This window comes from Octopus bimaculoides, chromosome 10 (assembly GCF_046866305.1).
Source record: "Octopus bimaculoides isolate indiv1 chromosome 10, ASM4686630v1, whole genome shotgun sequence".
Lineage (NCBI taxonomy): Eukaryota > Metazoa > Mollusca > Cephalopoda > Octopoda > Octopodidae > Octopus > Octopus bimaculoides.
The window spans coordinates 55,955,875-55,978,893 of NC_142937.1; the positions used below are offsets into that span (position 1 = coordinate 55,955,875).

Here is a 23,019-nt window from a genome sequence, read left to right on the forward strand (position 1 = left end):
CATACATACATATATATATATATATATATATATATATATAATAACATAAATAATATATAAATATATGCATATATCCATACATATATGTACATACCTATATCTATATGTATACATACATGCATATATGGGTATAGGACATCACAAAAAACGTTAAACACAATGAGAAACGAAAACAAAGACGAAGACAGAAAACGAACTTTTTTTCAAACAACGAAAAAAACAAACAGAGAAACAAGACATGTAACATAAAGAATATTTCCCTTCTTCAGTTGTCTCTGTTCCATCTACTCCGCGCTTCGAAGGCAAGGACAATATGCGACTTCGTTGGAACAGTCCTTCCCACAAAGCAAATTAAATAAAATTTGGAATTTTTTGCGGAGGGTGAGAGTGTAAACAAGAACAGAACAGTGAGAACAAGACAGTAAAAGACAGTAAAAACAACACAGAACAGTGATAACAAATGGTGAGGGCTGTTAGGCCAAGACGATAGAAAAATTATTATTTTGAACACTAGTTAGATGTGAAGGAGAGACAAAAAAATCACGTCTTCTCTATAGGAAGGCAGGAAATAGAAAGAAAGAAAGAATCCCTTTCATCACGTGTCAGCGACGAGATGGTCTAGGAGGAGGAGTGAGAGAGAGGGAATGGTGAAAGGAAGAGAAGAATAGGGAGGGGTTGGGAGAGAAAAACAGAAAGGATGAAGAACAAGAGAGGGAGAGAGATAGACAGGGAAGTGATAGTAATAGTAGTAGAGTGCGCAGTAGTAATTATTAAGATAAAACTTACTTGGAAATGGATGCGTGGCATTCGATCATATAATAACATAAATAATATATAATATATATATACATATTTAGTCATCGAAGAATTCATAAATCATTTATTAAGGTTATTGGAGAAAGTAGTACTTGTATGTAGATGATGCTCAAGATCCATAAAATTCTACAAATACTCAGGAAATTGATTCTCTCAAATGTCCTGGTGCTTCATTAGATATAGTAGATAATTTCTGCTACCATGGGAACCAAATTAGTAGTAGGGGGATGTATGGAAGGTGTAATAGCTAGAATAAGAATAGGATGGATAAAATTCAGAGACCTCTGTTGGCTATGAAAGGTTTCTCTCTCCAAGTGAAAGGAAGATTGTATGATGCATGTGTATGGATAGCAATCCTCCATGGTAGTGAGATGCAGGCCCTGAATTCAGAAGACATGTGAAGTTTAAAGAGGAATGAGGCTAGTATGCTCCAGTGAATGTGTAATGTAAGTGTACATATTCGACAGAATGCTAGTGTATTGAGGGAGAAATTAGGCATAAGAGGAATTAGATGTTGTGTGCAAGAGAGAAGACTAGACTGGTTTGATCGTGCAATGTGAATGAATGCCAACAATTACATAAAGAAGTACTGATCTCTCAAAGTAGATGGAAGACCCGGAAGAGGGACATCCAGGAAGACATGGGATGAAGTGCTAAAAGATGACCTCAGGACACTGAACCTTTCAGCTGAGATGACAAAGAACCAAGGTACCTGGCACATTGCTATACTCAAAAAGACCCATATTCCACAACAGAAGTGTTAAGGCTGCTCTCCTTGGTGAAGAGGATTAGCCTGCAAAAGTCCTGTGCTGGTGCCACATAAAAAGTACTCATGCCAGTGACACCTAGAGCACTTGTGCAGTGTCATGTAAAAGCAGCCAGCACACTCTGTAATGTGGTTGGTGTTAAGAAGGGCATCCAGCTGTAGAAACCATGCCAAATCAGACTGGTGACTGGTGACTGGTGCAGCTCTCCTGCTTGCCAGCTCTGGTCAAACTATCCAATCCATGCCAGCATTGAAAACAGACATTAAATTATGATGATGATGATGATGATGATTATATTTGTCAATACAGTGGGTATATTAATCAAAGTGTACAGTATTATAGATCTATTGTAGCTGATCTTACCAATTGGCTTCACACTAGGTGTTAAAATCAGATATTAGATAACAGCATGGTTAAAATGTACCATGTGCTTTTCAGAGCTGTTAGGTATGGAAAAATATAGTGACTGCTCTTCATCACTGGAGGTGAAAAATCACATCCAGTTTGTGAATATGGTGAAAAAGATGAAACAAAACTACGGGAGGAAAACTTAGCAAGGGTGATATCAAGAGTTCACCTCCCATAGCTTTATCTTGTCTTTTATCACAATACTCGTGAACCAAATTTGTGTTTTCACCTCCAATAACAGAGAGTTGTCTCCATATTTTTTCCATATCTACCAGCTCTGAAGAGCATACAGTATTATTTAACTACGTTATTATTTAATGTTCAGTTTTAACACCCAGAGTGAAACAAATAGGTAAGATCGGCAGTAATGGGTTTTTAATACTGTACACTTTGAATAATACACACACACACACTCACACACATGTATAATATTTATTATATATATAAACTTACTTGGAAATGAATGCGTGGTGTTCAATCAAATAATAATATAAATAATATATATATATACACACATACACATGCATATATGGGTACAGGACATCACCAAGAACAAGCAACATGAAATATGAAAACAAATGAGTTCAATATGCAAACAACAAGAGAAACAAATGGAAAACAGGACAAGTAACACAAAGAATGACCCTTCATCAGTTGTCAGATGTCTATCTACTCATCATTTTGAACAGTAAACGACAATATGAATCTTTGAAGACAGTTACTCCCATAAGTACCAAAATAAAATTTGGGATTTATGGAGGGTCAAAGGTGGGAACAAAAACAGGACAGTGGAGACATACAAGGAAACCGAACAAAAACAAACATGGAGGGTCGTTAGACTAGAACAAGAGTAAAATAGTGAATGCTGCAGAAATATTTTCTTTGATAAGAGAAAAGATAGAAAAGAGAGATAGCACACATTCAGTGCTTAGGACAGTCCTGAAAGAAAAAAAAGATGATCACATGAGGAAAAGAAAGATGGATGATGGACACGTGTGAGCAATGAGAGAGAGAAACTCTTTCTCTTTTTCTCTCTCTCATTGCTCACACGTGACCATCATCCCTCTTTCTTTTCCTCACATGATCATCTTTCTTCTCTTTCAGGACTGTCCTAAGGACTGGATGTATCCTATCTCTCTCTTCTGCCTTTTTTCTTGTCAAAGAAAATATTTCTCAATGTTCCCTATTTTACTCTCATCCTGGTCTAACGACACTCCATGTTTGTTTTCATTCAGTTTCCTTGTATGTCTCCACTGTCCTATTTTTGTTCCCAACTTTGACCCTCCATAAATCCCAAATTTTATTTTGGTACTTATGAGAGCAACTGTCTTCGAAGACTCATATTGTTGTTCACTGCTCGAAATGAGGAGTAGATAGACAGCCGACAACTGATGAAGGGTTGTTCTTTGTGTTACTTGTCCTGTTTTCCATTTGTTTCTCTTGTTATTTGTGTATTGAACTCATTTGTTTTTGTATTCTATGTTGTTTGCTCTTGGTGATGTCCTGTACCCATATCTGCATGTGTGTGTGTGTGTGTATATATATATATATATATATATATATATATGCATTATATAATTTATATCATATATATATATATATATATATATATATATATATATATATATATATATATATATATATATATATATATATATGCACATATACATACATATATGTTCATACTTACATACATATGTATATACATATGCATATATGGGCACAGGATGTCACAGAACGTAAACAACATGAAATACGAAATACAAATACATGGAATATGAACTTTTTCAACAACGAATGAAACAAATAGAAAACAAGACAAGCGACATAAAGAACAATCCTTCATCAGTTGTCGGCTGTTTTTCTATTCCGTATTTCAAGCAATTCATGACAAGATGTGCCTTCGACTAAACAGTTGCTCCCACAAAGCAAATTTAATAAAATTTGGGATTTTGTGGAGGGTCAAAATTGGTAACAAAAACAGGACTGTGAAAACAAACAGGAAGGGCTGCTAAGCCTAAATGAGGTAAGGTGGCAAATGGAGTGGAACAAGCTTGGACAGGAGACAGACAAGAGTGCATCTGATCCCTGCAGCTGAATCACAAGGAAAGAAAGAGACTCAAGTTAGGAAAAGAAAGAAAGATGGTCGATGGTCACATGCGAGCAACAGGAGAGCAAAAGGGGAAGAGTGAAGGAGAGATGGACAGACAGAGAACGGCGAAGGGGAGAGGAAGCACATAAATGTAAAACAAGATGAAAAAATAGCACTTGAATACCAGAAGTGGAGTAATATGCTTTATTAATAAAACATTTTTAATTTGTTAGTGGCCAGGCTGGCTGCTAACAAAACTGTTTTGCAATATAAGCATGTTCTAGCCTATTTATGCTATTCAGCATTATTATTACGTTTGAGAATAAAATATTTCCTCATCTGTATATTTCAATACATTTCAATGCTTCTAAAAAAAAAAGCAAACTTTGTTTACATATGTCGTAATTTCACACACACACGCTCAGAGTTGCTATTACACAGTGTTGCTAGGAGTTGTATTAATAATGAAGATCACAGAGTAGTTAGAATCATCATACATATAACAATATACAGCAACTAAATATAACAACTATAAATAACATGTATATAATATGCAAATATATAACAAATATATACAACAATTATTTATAACAAGTATATATAACAGTTATGTATAGTAAGTATATATAACAGCTATTTATAACAAGTATATATAACAGCTATATATGATAACTATATATAACAACCATGTATAGCAAAAATAACAATAAAAATAATGATTAAATAATAAGAAAGTAAATACAAACATAAAGTATTACTGTTGCAATTCTATCACCAGAATTTTGAAAAAGTGGAACGTTTTCGAATTTTGCTTTTCTGTAGTAACTCTGTAGAAAAAAGCAGACCAAAGAAAAAATATTTTTTGAAGTTAAGAGATTAATATATTAACCCTTTAGTATTCAGATTACTCTATCAAATGTTTTGAATTAATCACACTTTATCTTGTAGCTTCAAGATTTCATTGGTGTGATTGTTTATTCTTAGAATCACATTGGGATCTTTTTTAAAACGGGGGCCACATTTTTCATTAACGAAACACTTTGAAACTTGAAACACTGGTAGAATGTGTCATATAAAACATCTTTTCTCTTAGTCTTCTTAAAAAAAAAAAAAAATCCATAAGTTATTCCATGTTAAAGTTGTCGTATTTCTGTAATTTCAACCAATCACTGACGTCCATTCAGCCGATATACATTAAGTGCCGACTACATAAACAAACGATTCTGAAACAATTAACCCTAACCCTAACCCTAACCCTAGGGTTAGGGTTAGGGTTAGGGTTAAAGCAAATTTAAAATGAAAAAAGCAAATAAAACGAAGGTATGGAGATTAAATATGCTTTACACCGCTTAATCAGCCAAAGGAGTAAATGTAAACAACTGAATACTTGTCAGTGATTGGTTGAAATTATCGAAATAAGACAATTTTTTACATGAAATAAATTCGAATACAAAAATATTTTTCTGTTCTATAACACAAAATAGATAAGTATACGAAGTTTGAAAGTCTTTCCGTACCAAAAACACTACGTAAAACATTAATGAAAAATGTGGCCCCCGTTTTAAAATCGATCCTGACATTGTGAGGTAGGTGAGAGAACCTGGATCTGACCAGTGTGAACATAAAATAGGTAGAATATTTTGGCCGGATATGGCTTTACAGAGTGTACTGAGTACTTAAGGGTTGAATCATACAAGAGCTATTTTAGTCATTGAAAAATACATCAGGTCTCTGTGGAATTGTACCAGTGACAAGGTCACCATAGTGCAATGGAAATTTTGTCAGCTCAAGAAATGAATAAAAGAAAAATTTAATAATTTTTATATATCTTTAGTTGGTTACAATGGTTCTATAATGTAACTGTAGACATTCTCAGAACAAGTTATTTTCTTGACAAGTACAACTGCTGAATTATTCAAATCATTTCTTAAATTCACATTTCCTAGAACACAATACAATACTATTTTACTCTTTTACTTGTTTCAGTCATTTGACTGTGGCCATGCTGGAGCACTGCCTTTAGTCAAGCAAATCAACCCTAGGACTTATCCTTTGTAAGCCTAGTACTTATTCTATCAGTCTCTTTTGCCGAACCGCTAGGTTACGGGGACGTAAACACACCAGCATCGGTTGTCAAGCGATGTTGGGAGTACAAACACAAACACACAAACATACACTTCTTTCAGTTTCCGTCTACCAAATCCACTCACAAGGCTTTGGTCGGCCCGAGGCTATAGCAGAAGACATTTGCCCAAGGTGCCACGCAGTGGGAATGAACCCGGAACCATGTGGTTTGTAAGCAAGCTACTTACCACACAGCCACTCCTATGCCTATTTTTATAATTAATTATGAAATTGAAAACAAAGAAGTCAAAAGGCTGATCACCATCATCATCATTATCATCAGCAGCAGCATTTAACATCCATCTCCCATGGGTTGGACAGTTTGACAGTGGCTAGGCAAGCTGGAGAACTGCATCAGGTTCCATTGTCTGCTGTGGTTATCTACAGCTAGATGCCCTTCCTAACACTAACAACTTTACAGTGTATATTGGGTGCTTTTTATGTGGCACCAACATTAGGACATTTTAAGTGACACCACTAGTGGGGTTACTAAGTAACTTGTGAGATGATGACTTCTTAACTGGGAGAGGGAGTGGAGCCAAAAGCTTTTGATTTCTTAACTTGATAGGTATCTTTCATTTTTCTTTCCTAGATAGAGAAATTTAAGTGAATTGCTTGAAGATAGAATTCCCATGCACATACAAGTTGAAAACATTCAATCTGGTATTTAACTGGCAATTCCTCAACCACAGATTTCTTTCAACTGGAGCCGACTGAAGATAGAGAATGACAAAGCAACAGTAGCAACAATAATTTCTAAATTACTATACACTAATAGAAATATAGAAAATAGTTTAGTCATTTTGAATTAGAATTCCACTTTGATTTAGTTGTTCACTGCTAAGAAGAATTATAAAGGAAACAAATAGCTCAGATGCAATCTAGATGTTGGACTAACTGGTACAATGGTTCAGTTTCAATTCTTCAGTCTAGAATTGTCTCAGAATAAGAGAACTTTAATTGATCTAGAATACTTTTAGGAGTTGGGAGAGCTGAAAAGTATTGCATCTGGCCACAAAACTCTCATGCTTCAGTAAAATCGTTAATTAAATAAGTTTAATTGCTATTTAATTAACCATTTTGTTACAACATTTATGCTGAAATACACTGCCTTTGTTTCAATAAATTTTGACAATGATGAAGAATTTACTAAAATAACTTTGTCATTATTAAATTGGTGTTTAAAACATAAATTAACATGAAGTTTTAAGGGAAGATTTTAATTTAGATCACTTTTAAAACATGGAGTCTGTACCTTAAAACCAAGGTATATTTTGGGCAATTTGGTATCAAAAAGGTTACAGTAAGAAATTTTAGGATTTCTTCCCATTAAAATGTGAATATGATAAACATTTATTTATTCTGTGCACAATTGCCATACATTTTAATTACTTGCCATCTTGGGATCAGAGGTAATCAACCAGCACTATTAATTTTAGAAAATAGAAGAATGGGCTTTGAGGCATTCTTGGTTTTTTTCCTCAAAGACATCAGTAGAATAGGTAAAATAGTAATAATTAGGAATTGAATCATAATGCTAGCTACTTGCCAGGACTCAACTTCTTTCACCATGAACCTCAATACGAGGGGTACCCAAAAGTAACCGGAAACATTCTCTGTGGAACAAGCTCATTGTAGTTCAGGCTTCTGTCACTAGAAATCACTTGATGCAAACCTCAGGCATCAGTATACCAACTAGCAGTGTCAAGTGTAGTTGTACTGCCACACGGTGCATCTTTGTTTTGCAGTGCTTCTTCCCAGTTCATCAATTTTTGTGATGGCTTCTACGAAATTCTGTTTTCTGTTGGGATTAAATGGCAACCAAAACAGTTATGTTTCTAACAGTTTACAAGGACGCTACCATGAGCAAAACACAAGTTTACAAGTGGTATCCATGTTTTAGGAATGGTCACTTGTCACTTGAAGATCAACCTTGTTCAGGATAACCATCAACCTCCAAGATGAATGAAAATATGAAAGTTCATGAACTGATCTTGTTGATTTGACTGGTATACCCTAGAGCTCCTACCAGCGAATTTCGAGCAAGGAATTGTGAATTAAAAGAGTTGCAGCAAAATTTATGCCTCACTTGCTCATGGAAGATCAAAAGAAGTCATGACTGAATGCATGTTGTGAACTGAAAGAACAGATGGAAGTTGACCTGGACCTTTTTTTGAAGGTCATCACTGATGGCAAAAGCTGATGCTATAGAATTTGCAGATATGGAAGAGGTGAAGAAAAAACGATGGAGTCATTGAAAGACATCACTTTACAAGAGTTCCAGCACTGCTTCAAACAGTGGAAAATGTGTCTGGACCAATGCATTGCTTCAAATAGAGAATACTTCAAAGGCGATAAAAGTGTAAACATGTAAAACTAAGTGAATAAAATAATATTGCAAAATTCCGGTTTCTTTTGGGTACCCTCTTGTATATCTTCACATAACAGGCATTAAATGTTTCCTGCCTGAGAATTCTGTTCAATAAGGTTGCTTCCTTGCACATAAAAACTTCCAAATCGTCATCTTTTACATTAAATTCCTGACTTCACTTTATCTATTGATCCCCAAATGACCTCAGTATATACAGGAAATGTTCTGTTTCCGCTTACACAATAAAACCTAACAACAATATATAGCTATATCTATATATAAAGTGGACTACCAGCTGTAAACACCACAGCTCCAATATAACACATGGGGTAAAAGGACCAGTTATTTGTCTGCATCATTATCAGTAGCAGCATCATTTAACATATGTGTTCCATGCTGGCATGGGTTAGATGGTTAGACAGCATCTGGTGGAGTCAAGGACTACATTGTGCTCCAGTGTTTGCTTTGGCATGGTTTCTATGGCTGGCTGCCTTTCCTAATACCAGTAATTTTACAGCTTGTACTGCATGCTTATTTCATAGTACTAGCACTAGTGATGTTGCCATGCAACTTGCATGACTTGAAAACCCAAGGAGGAGAGGGTCAGCTTTATGTGAGGAGATGAGGGGTTAAAGTATGAGAGAAGAGGGAAGGAGTTGAGGGAGTTCTTGCTGTAGAAGAGCAACATGGTTACTCATATTTAGAAGAAGGGTGAGAACAATCACAGACCTGGAAATCCAAGAGGTTCCTCAAGGCACAAAGTGAGTAGAAGTGTGTGGGAACAGAGGAATTGACAGTGTGGGTCAGTGGGTTGGGGTTTGCGAGTGTGTATGGGGGAGCAAGAGATTGGGAAATGAGAGGTAGGTAACAACATACATATAACATATACAGACAATTGCATATACTTCTTAGTATATACATTACAAACATTATGATAGACATTACAGACGTTATAATATCTGTAATATAATACACAAACAGCAGCAAGAATTATATTTGTATATGATGCATTATGATGACAGTAGCGAAAAAAGCAAGAATTGGAGAATAAGATTCTACTTACCACATAATCATGGTGTGGTAGATAGAGGCCACCAATGCCATAGTTTATCACCTGAGGATGAAGGGGTATAAGATGACAGATAGGTAAGAGGAGGAAGATGAAGAAGTGAAGAAGTTATAATAGTAATAATTTTATTTATTTATACAATTAAGTGCAAATGTGTTGAGAGAAAAGTTAGCCATAAGAGGAATCAGATGATGCATGCAAGAGAGAAGACTACAATGGTTTGGACATGTGTGATGTGTATAAATGAGAACAGTGTATAAAGAAGTGCCAATTGCTTAAAGTGGAAGGAACCTGTAGAAGAGGGAGACCCAAGAAGACAAGGGTTAAAGTAGCGAGGGCTGATCTTAAGATACTGAGCATCATGGAGGAGATGACAATAGACTGAGATGTCTGATGATCTAATGTTCTTGAGAAGCCCTGTGCACCTCAGTGAAACTGAACTCTGGAAACATTGCATACTATGTGTTCTCTACTGAGATGTTACATTAATTCATCCCCACCCAATGAACCAAACTTCATCTTGGCATGCACAACACTTGTATCTCCTTACCATTTGCCCCTGCAGCCCAATGTCACAGTGTCATCTCTCTCTCCTGTCCTCCCTCTGTCAACCGCGTCATTGTTATTCTGCTCCTCCTCTATAAACCCAGGTTCACCACTCATTACATCCCCTTCTCCTCTCTCCCACTCCCCTTTTGCACTCTCATGAACTCCCTGCTCACTACCCCTGTCCAATTCTCTACCACTCCGCTCATATTCACCTTCTTGTATCTTGAGGAAACACCCTGGCACATCTTCACAATCTTCTCTGTCTCTCATTTCTCTCCTGCTGAGGAAGCCCTGTACCATCTCAACAGCAAAACAGCTGTTTTTGTTCCTTCAGTTTAACCTCTTATCACCTGGCACAAAGCCACCTCCCTTGATACCCCTCCCCCACCACCTCTCAATTGAGGGATCTTTGTCTTGCAAGTTACTTGGTGACCTCACTGGAGTTGGTGCTAAGTAAAAAGCATCCAGTCCACTCTGTAAGGTAGTTAGGAAGGGTATCCAGCCATAGAAAGCATACCATAACTGACAGTAGAGCCTGGTGCAGTCCCTTGACTTGCTAGCTCCTGTCAAGCAATTCAACCCATGCCAGCATGGAAAATAGACATTAAATGGTGAAGCTGATGATGATGATGATGACAATGATGATGAAGATGATAATGATGATGCTGATGCTGATGATGATGAAGATGATGATGATGATGAATGATTTTATTTACCAACACAGTGGCTCTGACGTTGAAGTATTGAATTAATAGTTTATGCGTCCCTGAACAAGGAATACCCTGCTTGTGTGAATTTACCTGAGTGATTACTTCACCAACACTACCACCACCACTGCTACCATCATCATCATCACCACCACCACCACCACCATCACTATTACCAAAATCATCACAACCAAAAAAAAACAAATCATCATCCTCATTTTTGTTGTTGTCATCGTCATCATCATCATAATCATCAGTCATCATCCTCATTTTTGTTGTCGTCATCGCCATCGTCATCATCCTCATCGTTGTTATCTTCATCATCATCATCGTCAACACAGTCATTGTCTTTGTCATCGTCATCATAATTATCGTCGTCGTCATCATCATCATCATTATTGGTAGCAGTAATGAAACCAACAGCAGCTGCTTCAATATCCATATAATCAAACTATCATTGACACTCAATACACTTTTTTACTCCTCTTCTTTTTCTTTTCCTCCTCGCCCTCCCTTCATGATGATGATGATGATGATGACCATCATCATCATCATCATCATCATCATCATCAGCAGCAGCAGCAGCAACAAATGCGGCAGAGACAGCAGCAACGTTTTCTTTCCTAACATCATTAAGTACCATAATATTCATTAGTATTCATAGTAAGTGTGAAAGACATGTAAGTCCTTACACATGCCACAGACACAAGTGCCAGAAAGGCAACACTGGGCACATGTGCCATCACGATTTCGCTTGCCTTAACAGGTCTTCGCAAGCTGAGTTTCGTGTCCAATGAAGGAGACGACGTTGGCATGGGTGCCAGTCGTAAGAAACAAACTCCTTTGTTTTGTATTTGTTAATTTTATTATTTATTATTGTGTGTGTGTGTGTGTGTGTGTGTGTGTTCGTGTGTGTGTGTGTGAACAAGTATGTGCACCTATTCTTACCTGAAATAACTCACTGTTGGTGTCTTTAAGTTTGAAGTCAGTCTGTAATCCTGTAATCAATTTGATCCGTCGACACAAGACTTCACTCATTTTATCTTCAGCTGGAAGCCATGTGCTGGATGAAAAGGAAAAACAGAAACAAAGAATTTCAAGATTCCATCATCTTTTTAGTGTTATAGTGAATAAGAATAGTATTACCTTTCCTTTTGAAATAAAAGTTTTCAGGATGAAATCAACACTCTTATTATCTTGATATTCCGGAGATCAAGCTTACAAAAATGTTGTGCAGAAAATATTGTTTCTAATTTAGGTATAAGGCTGGAAATTTTGAAGGGTTAGAGTTAATTGATATCCTTGACCTTAATACTAGAATGTTACTTCAGTTAACTTGAGTAGTATTTGAACTCAGAATGTAATGAGCCAGAAGAAATGCTACAAGCATTTTTTCTGATACTTTAACACTTTAGCATTCAGTTTATTCTGTCAAGTGTATTGCTTATTTATTTTGAATTAATCATGAATTATATCATAGTTTTGAGGTTTCAGATTTCAATGATATGATTGTTTATTTTTAGAATGATAATGTAGGATAGGTGTGAGAAGCTGGATCTGTTCAGTTTGAACAAAAATCAAATAAAATATTTGGGCTGAATATAGCCAGTTTGAATATGAAAGGGAAAAATGATTCTGTCAGTTTGCTGCCAGAAAATATGGTTAAGAAGCTAGTTCTGCAGCTGCATGAGTTTGTGTGCAGTCATGCTGCTTAACTTCTTGGGTAAGTGCCTTCTACTACAGCCCTGGGCCAACAAATGTCTTTTGAGTGAATTTGGTAGACAGAAACGGTGTGAGTTTGTGTGCGTGTGTGTGTGTGTGTGTGTGTGTGTCTTTGTGTTTGTTTCTGACCAACTACTTGACAACTGGAGTTGGTTTATTTACATCACTGTAACTGAGCAGTTTGGCAAAAGAGACTAATAGAATAATTACCAGACTTTAAAAAAAGTACTGGGGTTGCTTTGTTGTTTCACTAAATCCTTCAAGGTGATGCCCTTGCGCAACTGCAAGCCCAATGACTGTACAAGTAAAAGGTAAAAGACCTCTAAAATTAGACTGATTGTTAAAAAATTTGACTGATTGTTAAAAAATTTGACTGAATTAGTCTAAACTAGCCTCAGTAGAGGTGCAATGGCCCAGTGCTTAGGGCAGCAGACTCATGGTCGTAGGATTGTGGTTTTGATTCCCAGATCAGGTGTTGTGAGTGTTTATTGAGCAAAAACACCTAAAGCTTCATGAGGTTCCAGCAAGGGGTGGTGGCAAACCCTGCTGAACTCTTTCATCACAACTTTCTCTCACTCTTTCTTCCTGTTTCTGTTGTACCTGTATTTCAAAGAGCCAGCCTTGTTGCACACTGTGTCACACTTAATCTCCTCAGAACTACGTTAAGGTACATATGTCTGTGGAGTGCTCAACCACTTACACATTAATTTAACGAGCAGGCTGTTCTGTTGATCAGATCAACTGGAATCCTCATTGTCGTAACCAACGGAGTGCTACAAAACTAGCCTCAGGATATCTCTCTCTCTATATATATATCTCTATATCACTCTCTCTGTATCTCTCTCTCTCTCTCTCTCTGTATCCCTCTGTATATCTCTCTTTCCATATCTCTCTATATCTCTTTAAATCTCTCTCTCTCTCTCTCTCTCTCTCTCTCTATATATATATATATATATATATATATGGGAGAATGTACGAAAAAAACAACAGACGAGGACAGGTGGTGTAAACAACAAAAGGATGTATTAGTATGACGCTCGGGAATACGGAAAGTCTTTAACGTTTCGAGCTATGCTCTTCAACAGAAAGAATACGGAGACAAGGAGAAAAACACGGAGAAAAAAAATTGAATAGTGTTCAGTCAACGGTCAATCATAGTAATGGCTAATCATAGTAATGGCTAATCATAGTAATGGCTGACCGGAAGTTAAAGATTTTTTTTCACAGGAGAGCTAAGAAAAGGGGGAGAAAGAACGGTGATCGAAGAACGAGGGGCTGTGTGTGTGGGAGATAGAATGCTGGTGATCTTGACGTATGTGTGTGTGAAAATGGGGAGGGGAGAAAGGAATTGGTCAGTTGTAGTGTGTGCGTGGTGTGATGTGAGGGTGTTGGTGTGATGTGATGTGAGGGTGTTGGGAGGTGGGGAAGGCATGGGTGGAGTGTGGGTTAGGCTGAGGGTGGGGGTAGAGGTAGGGGTATGTGGGTAGGGGTGGGGTATGTGGGTATGTGGGTAGGGGTGGGTGGTAGGGGTAGGGTGGTAGGGGTAGGGTATGTGGGTAGGGGTGGGTGGTGGGTGTAAGGAATTGGATGGGGTGGAGTGGGAAGGTAGAGTAGGAGTGTGGTGGGATGAGCTTATGAGGGGGTGTTGACGATGAAGGGGGAAGGGGAAGGTGGATGTAAGAGAGGGGAAGGTGGGTATGGGAGGGGAGAGAAAGAGAGGAAGATAGGAGAGAGGGTGGGTATAAGAGAGGGAAGGTGGATGTAAGAGAGGGGGAAGGTGGGTATGGGAGGGGGAGAAAGCGAGGAAGAGAAAGAGAGTGAGAGAGAGGGAAAGAGAGAAGAGAGTGAAAGAGTAAGAGAGTAAGGGTGAGAGAGTAAGAGAGTAAGAGTGTAGAGAGTAAGAGTGAGAGATGGGGGAGTACGAGAGAAGAGAGTGAGAGAGAGTAGGAGAAAGGAGAGAAAGAGTAGGGGTGAATAGAAGTGGGAGTGAAGAGAAGTAGGAAGAGAAATAGGAGTGAAGAGAAGTAGGAGTGAAAAGAAGTAGGAGTGAAGAGAAGTAGGAATGAAGAGAGGTGGGAGTGAAGAGAAGTACGAGTGAAGAGAGGTGAAGAGACGTACAAAGAAGTAGGAGTCGGAGCAGGAGGGGGAGGGGGGAGGGGGAGAGATGGTTGGTTGGAGGGGGGGAGAGGCAGGGGGAGGGGGTTAGATGAAGAGGGGAGGGGAGTTGAGCCCATGTGGCGCAAAAGAGCGAAGAGAGAAGATTAATCCCTGTTCACGGCGCAAACAGGAGTCCGAATGGCCCCTGTGCATGGACAATCCAAACACGGACAGGTGTTGCTGAAAGGAGTGACCGGCAGAGAGAGAGAGTTATAGAGATATACATAGAGAGATATATAGATATATATATATAGAGAGAGATATATATAGAGAGATAGAAAGAAATAGAGAGAAAGAGAGAGATAGAGAGATATAGAGAGAGAGGTACAAAGAGATATAGAGATATAGAAAGATATATATATATATATACATATATATATATATATATATATATATATATATATATATATATATATATATATATATATATATATATATATATATATATAGAAAGAGAGAGAGAGAGAGAAAGAGACAGACAGACAGAAAAAGATATATATATACATATATATATATATATATATATATATCTTTTTCTGTCTGTCCGTCTGTCTCTTTCTCTCTCTCTCTCTCTCTCTCTCTCTCTCTCTCTCTCTCTCTCTCTCTCTCTTCTATATATATATATCTTAATATATAAATCTGAAATTGTGTGTTTGTGTGAAGCCTTTTTGAATGTTTATAGAAATCCACATTTTCCACTTTTTCGTAAGATTTTTTTACATCAATGGAATTTTCTCGATCTGAACTTTCCAGTGCAGTAATTAGATTTTTAAAATTCCGTTTACTTTGTGTGATTTAAGGGAGATTTGGCTGTTGTTTCTAGCAACTTTTATATTTCATCCCTGCTACCTGGAACGCCATTCTTACACACGCGCTCAACATAAAAATATAGAGAGTAAAAGTAAAAGAGGGAGAGGGAGAGAGAGAGAAAGTGATACATACAACGTCATAGATTAAACTTTCATCTCAGTATTATTTACCTATTTTTCATAACATAGATACGTAAAAACACACACAACCACACATACATGACCTGTGACAACATACACATTGCCCCCAATCTCTATTCATTTCTCCCCCTCTTCCTCTCTCGCTCTCTCAAACGTATACACGTGCAAGTAAACAATCATTCACATCGTGGTATATTTACAAAACATTGATGGCATAACTACAGAGTTGTATCCCCCAACTTTGGAAGGTCATAACTTTCATAAAAATGAATAGTTTTTTATGAAATTTTCTATGCATATATTATTTATTATGTAGATTCCAAATATACAAAAATTTTCGGTGAAAGTGTTTTGGAAGGTGGTGGGGTACAATATTCGGAAATTCCACTTAAATTCCTCTTAACTTCCAGGAAATTTTGCACAAATGTACCTTGATGTATGTACATTTCAAGCATGTAGGAATTTTGAAGGAAACAACTGGAGGTTATTTTTGAGAAGTGTTCCCCACTCGCTGGTGTTTCGGAGCAAGTCGTCCATATTTGTTTCATTTTTCTCTAGTATGTGCTTATGTGCATCCTTAGATTTCTAATGAAGTAATAGGCAGTGAAGAGAAGCAGTCATAAGAAAACTTTTAACTACCCCTATTCCTTTCTCTCCCCCTCTCTACCTCTTACTCTCTCGCTCTCTCAAAAGCATACACGTGCAAGTACACAATCATTCAGTAAAATATAACTCATGTTCGTCAATGTTTTGTAAATTTACCAAGATTTTCACTAGGGTGTTAGGGTTAGGGTTTTAGGGTTAGGGTTAGGGTTTAGGGTTAGTGTTAGGATTAGGGTTGGGTAACCGTGCGGGTGTTAATCTGAAAAATTACAGATATGTGAAAAGTACCGACACTGCCATCTATTATAACTTTTGTTGTTCTGTTTAATATATACATAGATTATGCCTCCAAAGAAGAGAGTTTGCTGGGGAAAGACAGCAACCGGTTTAAAATGACAGCAACAGACTGCAGTAATGCACCACATTCCAGAAGCTATTTTGAACATAATGCAAAATGGTGCATCAACATCTTCTGCCCAATCTGATAGAATTCTGGCAAAACTGTGTAGCAACAGATCGCCAGCAATTGCTTCATCAGAAATTGCCGTCCTAGCTCCTGCTAAAAGGGATTACCCTGCTATGTATAATCAGGGCAGCGCAAAAAGTTGTTTTGCACAAGCATTTGTATAGCCAATTACACGGATGAAATTTATGTATGCTTAATAATTTTACGCAAAACAGCCTTCAGACTTTCCCTATTAATTTTGTCTTTTGAATTATGAACATATTTACATCATAAGGGTTTTTTCGTTGCAAGGCTTTCTTTTTTAGCTGATTTTCAGCTAGCAAGACTTATCGTAGATGGCATAATAAGTCACACCCGGACAAGGTCGGGTTATACTGCTAGTATATATATATATGTATATATATATATATATGTATATATACATATATATATATATATATATATATATATATATATATATATATATATATATATATATATATATATATATATATATGTATATCTTTCTATATCTCTATATCTCTTTGTACCTCTCTCTCTGTATCTCTCTCTCTGTATCTCTCTATCTCTCTCTTTCTCTCTCTTTCTTTCTATCTCTCTCTATATATCTCTCAATATATCTCTGTATCTCTCTCTCTATATATATATCTATATATCTCTCTATGTATATCTCTATAACTCTCTCTCTCTGTCTCTCTCTCTCTCGAATTATAGTTAATTAAACATTTCGTCAAGATCAGAATTTGATAGAAAAAAGAACTACATTCCAATGTGTCGATATATCATTGGTAGACTTAGCATTAAATTCAGATTTGTGCATTCTAATGTATTTTTAAAAAACTGTTACTCGTGTGCATGCAACTTCGTTTTAATTTATTTGGGCATGTATGTGTATTAATGTGTTGAAAAACAAAGGAGCCGTTAGGTTGAATTATAATTAAAAACATTTATTCCTAATTTTCATAATTACTTGTGAGAGCACAAAGTGTCAGCAAAGTTTTTGAATCACTTAAGAATTATATTGTAAGTCATTTAGCTGTAACCCCTACTATTAATAATTAAATACTAATTTTTTTTTTTTATAATTTAAAACATAAATCATAGTTACTTTAACTATGTACCACATGACCATGATGAAATCGCACATGCATAAAATTAAAACAAAATTGCATATACACAAGAAATGGTTTAAAAAAACACACATTAGAATGCACAAGTGCATATATCTGAATTTAATGCTGAGTCTACCAATGATATATTAATACATTGGGATGTAGTTCCTTTTCTATCAAGTGCTGACCCTGATGAAATTTTCGATTAACTATAATTCAATAAGAATCTTTAATTTAATTTTTCTAATTTGAATTAATTGATTGGACATGGAAGCAATTGTATGTTCTGTGAGTTTGATATTGTTCGAAATTGGATTTGTTTCAATGAATTGATGTCTATATGTCAATTTCTCCATTCTCTTCTTATACACAAATGGTAATATACCCATATCTATCAATGTGAAGCTAACATCTTTTAGTATTTCACTGATACACGGGATAAAACTGGGGAACTTGAATGCTGACATCCCTTTAAGAGGTATCTATATGCTTGAAATAATTTATATATATGTACTAGCTGTTGGACCCAGCATTGCTCGTGTTTTCCGTGTTGAAGTTAAGCCTACCTCTGAACTTGTATTGAAATATTCTATGTTACCTGTGCCAACTATTACCCATTAAGATGTTATATCTGGTTGGGAAGGGATTTTACTCGGTTAACGTTTTTGACATACTAGACCATCTGAAATCGCAGTCAAACTTTTGGGTGTACCTCGACTTGTTGAGAGTGATGTTTGTTTATTTCGCTCCCCTTAATGCCACCCTCAGTGTGTCCAATCTCAGCAAAATCCAAAGAAAAATGTTAAGGTTATGTCATAAAATAGAATCCATGTGACCATTTACATGAAAATACCCCATTGACTTTTAAATCCCAATACATTATAGGAATAATTGATGTTGACGTGCTTAATTTTGCTCATGGGTCAATTTTCTTCAAAATCAGTTCATTATTTTATTGTGAGTGAATTTTGACGATTTCTGCCTTTCACCAGTTTAATTTTAATTCTACTACATGACTCAGACCATAAACTTTGTCAAAATGTCAAATTTCATCAAAATCACATGAATTCTGTAAAAGTTACAGCATAAAATATTAATCCTATGGGTAATTGCATACAAAAAGCTTATTGATTTCTTAAAATCCCCCGCTCATGTGCAATTGTCAATTTTTTGTCAACTCTTCATGCTGGCATCAACTAATTGACATGAACTGTAATCACGTGTAAAATTTCTACAAAATCAATAAGAATGTCTCCAAAGAAACGCTTATTTGCATTTGTGCCCTTTTCAAGCCCTTTTGAATTAAATAAACATCTTTACCGTCTCCCCCATCACAAAATTTACCTACATCTCAAATTTCATTAAAATTGGATAAAAGCATAACAGTTACGGCCAAAAAAAAAATCCCTATGGATATTTGCACACAAAAAGCCTATTGATTTTACAAAATCACTGCTCGGGCGCAATTATCGATTTTTTGTCAACACCATATACTGACATAAACTCACTGCCAAGAGCCTTGCTCACTCATCAATTTTCATCAAAATCGGACAAAAAATGCAAAAGCTACAGCTAAAATAACATCGTTAATGGGAATTTCCATTGAAACACCCGAATGAGCTCACAAAAATCGATGCCAACTGAGCATTATCGAGTTTTCGAAAAATTCTGGCCTTATTCGAACTTGAGGGCATGTGATCTACCTATGTGCCAAAAATCATTAAAATGGTTGGACGGTGTGGAAGGAGTTAGAGTAACCCAAAACACACATACAGAGACAGACACCATTACACATTTATGTATATAGAATATATTGTGAGGGCACATGGCTCTGTGTTTAGGGTGTTGCATTCACAACTATGATATTATGGGTTCAATCCCAGACTGGGTGATGCATTGTGCTCTGCAATCACTTTGACATCTGACAAGTGGCATACTGTAGACCTGTACAGGCAATGTTGACTGGATGGAGGGTGTGAGCTTATTTGTAGCACAACCATTTGATTGCTTTAGAGAAATCATATGTACAAGTTATTAAGTAAGGAAGTATATGTATATATGTGTGTGTATATATACACATATACATATATATAAATTATCATCATTTAACATCCGCTTTCCATGCTGGCATGGGTTGGACGGTTTGACATGGAACTGGTTAGCAGGGAGCTGTCCAGGCTCCAGCTGTCTGTTGACGCATGGTTTCTACAGCTGGATGCCCTTCCTAGCATCAACCATTTAACAGAATGTGCTGGGTGCTTTTTATGTGCCACCAATATCACTTTCTTTAAAACAGGGGTTCTCAGCCATTTTTTTATCTATGGACCCCTTTGATTACTATTTTATTCTGGTGCACCCTCATAGCCATTCGATGTTTAAAAACTAGTTTTATAGAATCCTCTTTCAAAATTCATATTTTATCTTTCACACATTAACTTGTGTAAATTGAACTATGTAAATGTTAGAGAAAGAAACCTAGTTGGTTTTTCTCTCGTGCTTTCAAAAGTACCAGCATACTGATTTGAAAATTGAACTGACCGTGTGCTCAAAGCCCTCAGATTGCTTGGAAGCACAAGACATTATAAAAACGTGCCTAGACCCATGTCTCTAAGGCAAGAAACTATTAGTAGCTCATTACTTTATACTGTGTGCATTAAATGATATTTATTTCTCACTGGATGGAGTCCTTTTTAGTTGATCTTAACAAAGCAGTAATCTATATATAATGCTAGTCTTTCAAATCCAAGGTAAATAGTTCTGGAATTTCTTGCTGAAAAAACCAGTAAAGATGATTTTATATATATATATATATATATATATACCATCATCGTCATCATTGTCATTTCATGTCCACTTTCCATGCTTGCATTCTTAATAGGAAAAATCATCTTTAACACACACACACACACACACACACACACACACACACACACACACACACACACACACACACACACACACACATATATATATGTAGAAGACCAACATAATAATGAATAGTTCCAGAATGTTGTTTATGTTTATAAAAATGAACTGTGTCCTGGAGTTTGAGTAAAGTTGAATCAGTTGTTGAGTGTTAAATGTTGGATTCTTTAACACAAAATGGTGTTCAAAGATAGGAAACACTGTCTTCTCTGTATATTACCCTGTAGTGATTGATTCATGCCATACGGTTTCCTTTGAATAGAAACATAAGGCTGCACCAGGCTCAATCTGATCTGGCAAAGCTTCTACAGGTGGATGCCCTTCCTAACACCAACCACTCTGAGAATGTAGTGGATGCTTTTATGTGCCACTGGCATGAGGGCCAGTCAGGCGGTTCTGGCAACAACCATGCTCAAAAGTTGTTTTGTAGGTGCTACCTCCACAGGAGTCAGTCTGGCAGCACTGGCAAAGACCACACTTGAATGTTGTTTTTCACATGCCATTGGCACAGGAGCCAATCCATGGCCCTGGCAACGATGACGCTTGGATGTGCTTTTAACGTTCTACCGGCATGAGTGCCAATCAGGCGGTGCTGTCATCGGTCATGTCAGTGATTTTGATTTGATCTCACTTGCCTCAATAGGTCTTCACAAGCAAAGTTTATTGTCCATTGAATAAGGGGTACTCATAAGTGGGCTGGTTACACCCCCACGCTGAGTTGTGCTTTCAATGTTCCACTGGCACAAGTGCCAATCAGGCGGTACTGTCATCGGCCATGTCAGCGATTTTGATTTTCATTTTACTTGCCTCAATAGGTCTTCTATATATATATATATATATATATATATATATATATATATATATATATATATATAAATTTAAGGAATGGAGAAAACGCATGTTATAACTGCATACTTTATTCCGACATATGTTTTGAAGAATTACAATTTATGCGATCCATAGGAATCGGCGATGTTAAAAATGTAAACTTCTCCTCAGGGAAATGCATGGGAATCATCCTAAATGTAAGACATTATGACCGAGTATGATAACTATAGTTGGATAATGTTATGACGTGATTCATTTGAAAAAACCGTTAGAGAGTTCCAACAGTAATAACATTGAGCCAGGCATTATTAACACTTACCAAAATAACAATAATAACACTAATAATAATATAGGGAACAATAATAATAACACGATACATAATAGTTATAGTCACAACAACAAAATCATTATTTCTGAAGTTAATAACAAAAGAATTAGTTTTTTAAGCGATAATGCGAAACTTAAAAATACTGTCTACCAATGCCAAGTTAGTACTCCTACAAATATCCACTTTTATGTTGGATCTTCCTCTTCAACATTATCCACCAGAATTTCTAACCATTTCTCGACATTTAGAGATAAAAACAAATGTAATACTACGAGCCTAAGCAAACTAATTTGGGATCTTAAAGATATTAACATTAAATTTAAACTAGACTGGCTAATTCTTTCTATTTCTAGGCTGTATGAAAAGGGTGGAAAATTTTGTTCCCTTTGTGTTACAGAACTTTACTTTATTTTATTTTCAAAGAATTACCTGGTAAATACCTTTATAGAAAATTCTTACAGATGTAAACATTGGCAAAAACATGTATTTTCAGTGTTTAAATAACAATCATTGTTTTTATAGAAAGCTATCATATTAACCCTTAATATGTGAGTTCATCAAATAGTTCTAGTAAAACAGGTTATTAATTCCCTCACATGTTAGAAGATTAAGATTAAAATTGATCACGATTCACAAAATTTATCTAATCATTTGTTATTTATTAACTTAAATTAGAACATATATTAAATCTTGATATATTCATGTAACAGCAAATACATACAAAAAATATATGTGCATATGAGTATACATGTATAAGTGTTTATATATACACGTGTATTTGTGGGAGAATGTGTGTGTGTCTGTGTGCATATATATTCATGTTTTTGTATAAACTAGATGAGTTTGTATATATTTTTGTGTACATTTTTATGAACAGATATATTTATGCATAAGTTTCTTTATATATTCATATATGAGTGTATTTGTGAATTTGTATGTGTGCGTATTTGTGTAAATGTATTTTTATATATATAAAAAAATATATGTGTATATTTGGATGTATATGTGTGTATATATATATGTGT

General features: G+C 36.1%; 1 protein-coding gene across 1 annotated transcript in view; it reads right to left on the reverse strand.

The window, feature by feature from the left end:
- The window catches only part of LOC106881235 (prolyl 4-hydroxylase subunit alpha-3), a 59,690-nt gene that overhangs the window by 15,651 nt on the left and 21,020 nt on the right, over window positions 1-23,019 (reverse strand). Inside the window, exons 8-10 of the mRNA XM_052971004.2 lie at window positions 11,852-11,966; window positions 9,642-9,692; window positions 4,830-4,910 (exon numbers count right to left, since the gene is read on the reverse strand). Coding sequence (XP_052826964.2) covers window positions 4,830-4,910; window positions 9,642-9,692; window positions 11,852-11,966 — 247 coding nt within the window. The remainder of the gene's footprint in view (window positions 1-4,829; window positions 4,911-9,641; window positions 9,693-11,851; window positions 11,967-23,019) is intronic.